The sequence below is a fragment of the Terrapene carolina genome, unplaced genomic scaffold (assembly GCF_002925995.2).
Source record: "Terrapene carolina triunguis isolate 2854851 unplaced genomic scaffold, T_m_triunguis-2.0 Scaffold189, whole genome shotgun sequence".
NCBI classification, from domain to species: domain Eukaryota; kingdom Metazoa; phylum Chordata; order Testudines; family Emydidae; genus Terrapene; species Terrapene triunguis.
The window spans coordinates 6,670,889-6,679,875 of record NW_020664540.1 but is presented as its reverse complement, the minus strand read 5'-3'; the positions used below and the strand labels follow the sequence as shown (position 1 = coordinate 6,679,875).

The window sequence follows — 8,987 nt, the reverse complement described above, 5'->3', positions numbered from 1 at the left end:
AGTAAGAAAAAGATGGCTACAAATTTGAAATCTTTTAAAATGTCCAAAATATATTACTGCCCACAGTGAAATGAAGTATACAAGTTGCAGGCTTTTATTCTAATCCAAGATCTCTGTGCCAATATTTTTTATTTGAAATAATCAATTTGATATAAAAATATACAATATTTTAAGACATACTTTGTTCAATGAATACAAAGTAAATGTTTACCCTTTTAATAAGTATCAATTATTTTAAAAAAAAAAAAAAAAAGTTATTCACATGATAAAATGAGGGTCATTTCTAGGTAAAATTTACATACTAAATTATATTTGCCACATAGTGCAAACAAATCATCACCCCAAATATATTACTCAGAACAGTGAAAAACCTCTACAAATTTAAGAGTCCCATTTTCATAATTTTACTTTTTCTTGCTTTTGAGAGAGTTGCTGTGAACTCTCACTCGCTGCTGAACAGAGGAAGCAATTTTCATAGATGCCTTCTTTACAAGGGACCTTTCCACAGCTCCAGGTTTCCATAGCAACAGCTGTGCATCCTCTCCACCAGTCAACAAAGAATCATCTGTCATGTTCCAGTAGAATGAGCGAACTGCAGCAGAATGCCCTCCATGAAGGGTGCCCACAAGGCTCAGTCCATCAATGCCACAGTTTATTAGGTGAATGTTTCCCATAGCTGTTCCACCAACAATAAACAATTTGTCTGCCTTTTCATGGTACAAGCCACCTATCAGATAGTTTAAGTTGCTATTTTCAATGAAGACTACTTCTCTGACATCCTGAATCTGCAACAATGCCATTGGTTCCTCAGTATCTATTTGAGTAAGATCCCACCAACAAAATCCTTCCGTATGTGTCATGCAATATACCTGTTTATAATCTTTCCCAGACCAACCAATAAAACTTACTGATGAATTTGAATTACAAGTTGCAATCAAAGCATCATCTTCATTTTCCTTGTTAATATCAAACACATTAACCAATCCATCAGTTGATCCAGACGCTACCAAATTGGGTTTCATAGGATGGAAACATATTTTAGTGATATCATCATTGTGAGTCTCTGAATAGGTTCCTAAGGGCTCTTTAGCTGCGCATGCATAGTTTGTATTACTTCTTGCATCCCAAAACACCATGAATGTGTCCTCTTCAACTTTTTCTGTCCCAGCGCAAACTATAAGATCACTGCAATTAATATCAAAGCTGATGAAAACATTTGAAGGATAACCACTGAATAATTGTATAGTTTCCTGAGTAGCTAAGCGAGTATCCCAACATTTTATTGTGCCATCACTGCATGCTGAAAACAACATATTCTCACTGGTATGAGCAAATCTGACTCCATTAAGTAACCCAGGATGGCCACTATACTCCCTTAGCAAGTGTAATGTTTCTCTACTATATACTTTAATTGACTTATTGGAACATGAAACAGCAACTAAGTGGTTACTTTCTGCTTGAACAGATTTTGAAACATCTATATCCAGTAAGTAAGTGGAGTCTTCAGTTAGTGCACAACGTTTTGCTATGCGCAGATTAGCAAACTGTTCTTCAATCTTCTCCATAGCAGTTGTCAGAAAGACTGTACCCAAAGCTGGTAGGAATCTGCAATACATCAAATCTCAAATATATTATTTGAATTAAACAAGTTTCAATTATGCAGAAATTCCAGCTCTTAAAAAACTCTGAAACAGCATCTTTCACAACAGATCTCATGCATAAAAGTAGGTTTAAATTATTCTTACACCACAACTACTGTCATTTGATATATACACAAGAGGATAAAGCAGAAGTAAGTATGAATACAGCAGCCTGCTCCATCAGGAAACCATTTTGGTAAAATGTGTTTTAAGATAAGTATTTTAACTAAGCTGATAAAATCTTAATTGTTCTCTTCGTGAATCATTTGCAAATTGTTCTAGCCAAATTTGCTTAATACTACTCATAAGTAGGAAAGCAATGTTCTTGACAAGTGGAAAGACACTCAAGTCAACACCCTAACCTGCTCAGCTATATGTAATATTACCTGAAATGCTACTTGGCAGTATGATGGTCAGTTAGGGTCAGATTTGCCTAAGGATGGCAAGATAGGTGCCTTGTGGGGTTAACAGAAAAGCTTAAACAGGGTAGATGCCTAACTCCCATTGGTACCTAGTTAATGGGAGTTAGGCACTTAACCTGCTTGGGTGCTTTCCTAAATCCCATGAGGCATCTATCTGCATTTTTACACACCTAAATATATTTGTACGTCTGGCCCTTAGCGCAAAGGGTAAAATAAAGAATTAAAATACAATGAACACTACAGTACATTTTTGTTTAAAGTAATCCAAGGTAGGATAAATTAGGAGTCATGGGATGAAACTGAGAAACAGAGAACAGCTTTTAGATTGTGGAACGGTCACTGAAGATCAATGGTGAATGACCTATATCAAACGATTTTTAAAAATAGACTGTATAAAGCACTTAACACACTGTAGGTAAAAACCTTACATTCAGATGCAATTTCTTCTGTGACATTACTGAACTGTCCTGTAAATCTAAGATATTTCTGTAAATGTACAGGTCCTAAAATGTGCGGATTACTCATAAAAAAAAAAATCATTTCCTAACATGAAAAGAATCCTATTCCAAAATATATGAGGTGCCCTACAGGAGATCTCTTTTTACCAAGCAGACCCTGTTTTCTACATTATAAAGCAGTAAGAAATTGTGCAACTATAGTAAAGGGTTGATGCCAATTCTGAATCAGAAAACTTAACACAGCCTTTAAATTGACATAATTTGCCATGATGCCCAGTTTCTGTCCGTTTACAGACTTTGGCCACTAAAAAGGAACAAAAGTTTTTGAAATTTCATTTGGTTATGAAAACTTAACAGAAGTCAGACCATGTGGCTGGCAAAGTTTACAGGATGGACTGAGCTTTTCTTTTTAAATAGAAATCAGCAATAATGTCAATAAAAATTTATCTAATTGAAAAACCATATACCAAGTTCTATGGGCCCAATTCTCCCTCCAGTGCCCTTCATCTTGTATAGATATTTATGCCATTGTAAATTGAGTGTAAAACATTATTACAATAACTCCCACAGACTTCACTGGCAGCTTTTGCAGACCCAAAAACCAGCAACTACTTGTGTTAACTGACCATTTTGCATGGGCGGGGGATTTGTGCAGAGGGAAGGGACTGACTGTCAGGAGGGAAGTGTGTGGATGGATTACAGGGGAGAGTAAGGGAGGGCTATATTACTTGTTTTAGATAAACCTTTTAAAATTTCCATGAAAAAAAAATTATCAGCTACCATGGGTTACCATAGAATGTTCTAGAATGTATCTGAATTTTTATATAGTTATGGGTTTGTCTGTAGTGCCTGGAAATAGATAGTTTGGGGGTAGGGAGGTGTTCATAATGTGTAAAATATTCATCTTATGATGAAACAATCAGGACCAAATTCACACCAAACATCAGTTTAAGTACACACTTACACTCACAAAAGCTTAATTCCCAAGTCACAAATAATCTCACAAAACTATTTGCTTCAGTAATATCCTGTGACAATAAGGTTCCCAGGTTAATATTCCACATCAAAGCAACCCTACAGAATACATCTGCAAGTGCATTTTTTGCTACAAAATGCAGACATCCTGTGGAAACTCTTTCTCCCCAGAGAGAGAAAGTACAATATTCTGTCTGGCACAACGGTGTGCACAAGTTTAATCATCACAGTTTACTTCTTCCAAACCTTTCTGGATAGGTCTTCCAGATTAGGCATGTGTTCAGCAATGCAATTACATAAACACCAGCCAGTTCATAAGCATTGTTCAGTAGACTGTAAGCTCTTCAGAGCAGGGACTGCAACTTACTCTGGGTTCATTAAGCTATACCTACCTAGGTAGTGCTTTTTCAAAAATAATTATGTCCTTACTTTTCCTTGATATACTAATAGGGTGAAAAATACTCACCAGATAGTTTTATGACAGTACTTCAAAGATGAGGCAATGGATAAAAAAGCAAAAGACACAAACTACAGTTTTGAGAGAGAAAAAAGTGGCTTAATTATTTAACAATGCTCAGATAAATCTGTGATCTGCTTTTTTTTTTAAATTATGGGGAAAACAGATAATTTTATTAGTATCAGAAAACAGAAATGGAACATGGCATATTTAATCAAGATCACTGAAGAATTACAACAGAAACTTATGTTTTAAAGGAGTATTTCCAAATTTGTGCCTGCCTGTGGACACAGGAGGGAAGTGATCTGCAGAACCTGGGGTAATCTCTGAACTGTGATGACTGCAGAAAATGTATATAGTGGGTCCCAGCCAGATTCTGTTTGTAAGAAAAAGGTAATTTTCCATGTTGACTTAAATTTCTACCTCAAAATAATCAAACCTTTTTAGACCAGAAAGGTCAAGTAAACTCAGACAGACATTCTCCTGACAAATGTCAGCCATTTGGAAAATAACCTGTGATTGTTTAATATTACTGACTTTGATAAAATACATTATTCCATGTGCAATTTCTGCAACACTCATCTTGTGTGTCAAAAATTTTACTAACACAGGGAAATGTCAAGTTATAGCCTACAGTGTGCACAGTCTGCAAAGTCCTACTTCAACTTAACATATTGGGGTTCTCTAGAAAACAGAATGGCCTGGGGCCTCTTCTAGTTGTTTACTCCAAATTTTACAGTTGTAGTTGCTCTGAAATACTGAGGGGAAATGTTTTCATGTTTTCCAGAGAGATGTAATTTATATGTACTGGAAGGTGAGGGGTATGGTCTTTCAATTCTATTTTCAATGAAATGGCTGAAAGGGGTTTATGCTGCACTTGACAGCTAGCATGTCTCACTAAAACCTGTTATACTAATATGCAACAAAATCTCTGCTCTGGTGAAAAATACTTTAGTCTATTATGAATTCCTGATTGAAGGTTATATAAACAATTCATGCTAACTTCAGGGTGTAGCTGCCAGCCCTTCCTTTTCAGAAGGGGAAGTCACTGTTGTATTTTGGTGGGAGAGTTTAAATAGGAGGAATAGGATGTGTGTTAAATTTATGAGATAAATAGGAAATAATGATCTTCCAAGCAAAATAGAAGATAACTAAGTGTTGGAATGATGCCATTTACAAGAATATATAAGGCAAACCATGCTATGTACTCAAGCATGTAGTCTGTGATGCAGTGTTACCACACCCTCCATCTGCCAAGCCTGCAACAACTTTGCCACTGTTTCAACAGGTCTACTAATGTTTTGAACTTAGATACAGTAAAGCACCTATGAGATTAGCAGCCAGGTGCTATCCTTGGAAAAGAGGGTGCACAGTTTGTAAATTAGGTTTAAAATTAACCTAAAGGAAGTTTCCAGCTGTTGTAATTTGTATTTTTTTTTTTATTATTTTATAAAGTGTTTTTTATTTGAATTGCAGAAATGTGGGGCTGGAAGGGACCTCAAGAGGTCATCTAGTCCATCCCCCTGCACTGAGGCAGGATGAAGGTATGTTAGCAACAAGAAGGTGGTCAGGGAAAGTGTGGGCCCCTTACTAAATGGGGGAGGCAACCTAATGACAGAGGATGTGGAAAAAGGTAATGTACTCAATGCTTTTTTTGGCCTCTGTCTTCACGAACAAGGTCAGCTCCCAGACTACTGCACTCGGCAGCACAGTATGGGGAGGAGGTGACCAGCCCTTTGTAGAGAAAGAAGTGGTTCAGGACTATTTAGAAAAGCTGGACGAGCACAAGTCCATGGGGCCGGATGAACTGCATCCGAGGGTGCTAAAGGACTTGGCAGATATGATTGCAGAGCCATTGGCCATTATCTTTGAAAACTCATGGTGATCGGGGGAGGTCCCGGATGACTGGAAAAAGGCTAATGTAGTGCCCATCTTTAAAAAAGGGAAGGAGGAGGAGGATCTGGGGAACTACAGGCCAGTCAGCCTGGAAAAATCATGGAGCAGGTCCTCAAGGAATCAATTTTGAAACAACAGTCAGCATGGATTCACCAAGGGCAAGTCATGCCTGACTAACCTAATTGCCTTCTATGAGGAGATAACTGGCTCTGTGGATGAGGGGAAAGCAGTGGATGTGTTATTCCTTGACTTTAGCAAAGCTTGTGATACAGTCTCCCACAGTATTCGTGCCAGCAAGTTAAAGAAGTATGGGCTGGATGAATGGACTATAAGGTGGATAGAAAGCTGGCTAGATCGTCAGGCTCAACCGGTAGTGATCAATGGCTCCATGTCTAGTTGGCAGCCGGTATCAAGCGGAGTGCCCCAAAGGTCGGTCCTGGGGCCGGTTTTGTTCAATATCTTCATTAATGATCTGGAGGATGGCATGGATTGCACACTCAGCAAGTTTGCAGATGACACTAAACTGGGAGGAGTGGTAGATACGCTGGCGGGTAGGGATAGGATACAGAGGGACCTAGACAAATTAGAGGATTGAGCCAAAAGAAATCTGATGAGGTTCAACAAGGACAAGTGAAGAGTTATGCACTTAGGACTGAAGAATCCCATGCACTGCTACAGACTAGCGACCGAGTGGCTAGGCAGCAGTTCTGCAGAATAGGACCTAGGGGTTACAGTGGACGAGAAGCTGGATATTAGTCAACAGTGTGTCCTTGTTGCCAAGAAGGCTAACGGCATTTTGGGCTGTATAAGTAGGAGCATTGCCAGCAGACCGAGGGACGTGATCGTTCCCCTCTATTTGGCATTGGTGAGGCCTCATCTGGAGTACTCATCTGGAGTTTTGGACCCCACAGTACAAGAAGGATTTGGAAAAATTGGAGAGTCCAGCAGAGGGCAACAAAAATTATTAGGGGGCTGGAGCACATGATTTATGAGGAGAGGCTGAGGGAACTGGGATTATTTAGTCTTCAGAAGAGAAGAATGAGGGGGGATTTGATAGTTGCTTTCAACTACCTGAAAGGGGGTTCCAGAGGATGGCTCTAGCCTGTTCTCAGTGGTAGCAGATGACAGAACAAAGAGTAATGGTCTCAAGTTGCAGTGGAGGAGATTTAGGCTGGATATTAGGAAAAACTTTTTCATCAGGAGGGTGGTGAAGCACTGGAATGGGTTACCTAGGGAGGTGGTGGAATCTCCTTCCTTAGAAGTTTTTAAGGTCAGGCTTAACAAAGCCCTGGCTGGGATGATTTAGATGGGGATTGGTCCTGCTTTGAGCAGGCGGTTGGACTAGATGACCTCCTGAGGTCCCTTCCAACCCTGATATTCTATGATTCTAAGTAATCCTAGACCATCTCTGACAGGTGTTTGTCCAACCTGTTCTTAAAAACCTCCAATGACAGGGATTCCACAACCTTCCTTGGTAACCTGTTCCAGTGCTTAACTATCCTTATGGTTAGAACATTTTTCCTAATATCTAACTGTAACAGGGTGCTGGCCTAAGAGGCACTGAACCAGCCCCTGTTAGCTCAGAACCTGCTAGCATAGCTCCCATAAAGGGGAACTGACTGGAGCTGGCAGGGGGTGGCTCATTAAAGGAGCCTGAGAGCAATCACCTGTGAGCCTGCTAAGAGGAAGGCCTATAAAGCTAGCAGGAAGGAAGGGGGGGAGGGGGAGGAGAACAGGAAAGTGAGGACCTGTTGCTCCCAACTAGCTCTAAGAGCAAGCTGTTTCCTAAGGGGATACCTGACTGATATTGAACTGTATATACACGTGGTGGTGGGAAAATACAGGGAAATAAAAGGGCACTGGTGTGTGAAAGAGTGGTCTCCAGCGAATTTGTACCGCGAGCAACGAAGCGCTTGTCTACACTAACCTAGTCTCCCTTGCTGCAAACTAAGATGATTAATTCTTGCCACGCCCCTTGGTGGCCTTGTAAAGAGGACTATGATCATTTGTTCTCCAATAGGCTTTTACATATTTCAGGGCTATGATGTCCCCCCTCAACCTTCTCTTCCCAATGCACAATTCTTTCAACCTTTCTTCACAGGTCACATTTTCTAAACCTTTTATCATTTTTTTTTGTTCTTGTCTGGACTCTCTCCAGTTTGTAGTTTGTTCACATCTTTACTGGCACCATTAGAGTTTTCAAAATATGCAGCTGGTTGACCAACCCCACGAACACACACAGCAACAAACTGGGTGGATCAGTCTTAGACACTCCCCAAATCTACAAGGCTCCTGAACAGATCTCACAACCATTACAAAGAAATATGGCACAGGTGGTTTCATTTTTATTCATAATGCTTAAAGCCTCTCCAATTAAGTAAAGGGGAAAGACTAATTTATTAATTACTGATTTACACCTTTATCATCTATCTCTAGAAAATATTATATAAGCCTCATCTTGTACTGAGAACACCAAGTCGAAAAAAATATTCCCTATACATTGTCAAGATTTGGACCAAATTTTTCATTTCTGTGGAAGCAGGACAATATCTTGGGGACAACAAATGCTGTATCATCACTACTTGAATTTTAACCAGTAGAGCTCTCTGAGGTACTAGCAAAACCTCATGACACAACCTATGCATCAGATCCATGTCGTCCTTGGCAGGTGGAGGTTAGCCGGGAAGTACAGGGTCCAGTATTAAAGTGATTGTAAGTGCTGTTGTAATAACTGGGTCAACAAATTTACCCTAATTGTAACGAGAACAAGGAAGCACTGGTTGTCCTGCCTGCAGGATGAAACCCAGCTTTATGTTTCTCTCTCTTCCAGCTGAGGTGGTGTGGATGAATGCCTTTTCCAGTGACTGGATGAGATGGAACACCAACATTTAGTAAAGACACAGACGATGTTGGTTAACTGAGGAAAGCAAATGGAAGATCTGACTGAAGGGATTTGGCCACCATTTGTAACTTGTGTTTGCTACCTTGGAATCTGATTGGATTCCCAGTTATTGTTGGATGATCGAGTTACAGCAGTGGCTGCATAGCTCTCTTTTATTTGTGGCTAACCAAGAAGTTGTGATCTTGTATTTTGGACGCGGACTTGGCCACTTATCTATGGCTTTGGCAACTCACTATC

The 8,987-nt window shown here is 39.7% G+C and overlaps 1 protein-coding gene across 6 annotated transcripts in view; it reads right to left on the bottom strand.

The window, feature by feature from the left end:
- Positions 1-241: 241 nt before the first annotated feature.
- WDR89 (WD repeat domain 89) overlaps positions 242-8,987 on the bottom strand; it is a 94,152-nt gene continuing 85,406 nt past the window's right edge. For all 6 annotated transcript variants that reach the window (XM_024194428.3, XM_026654166.1, XM_026654167.1 and 3 more), the window contains one exon: positions 242-1,605. In XM_024194428.3, coding sequence (XP_024050196.1) covers positions 405-1,565 — 1,161 coding nt within the window. In that variant the 5' untranslated portion in view covers positions 1,566-1,605 and the 3' untranslated portion in view covers positions 242-404. The remainder of the gene's footprint in view (positions 1,606-8,987) is intronic.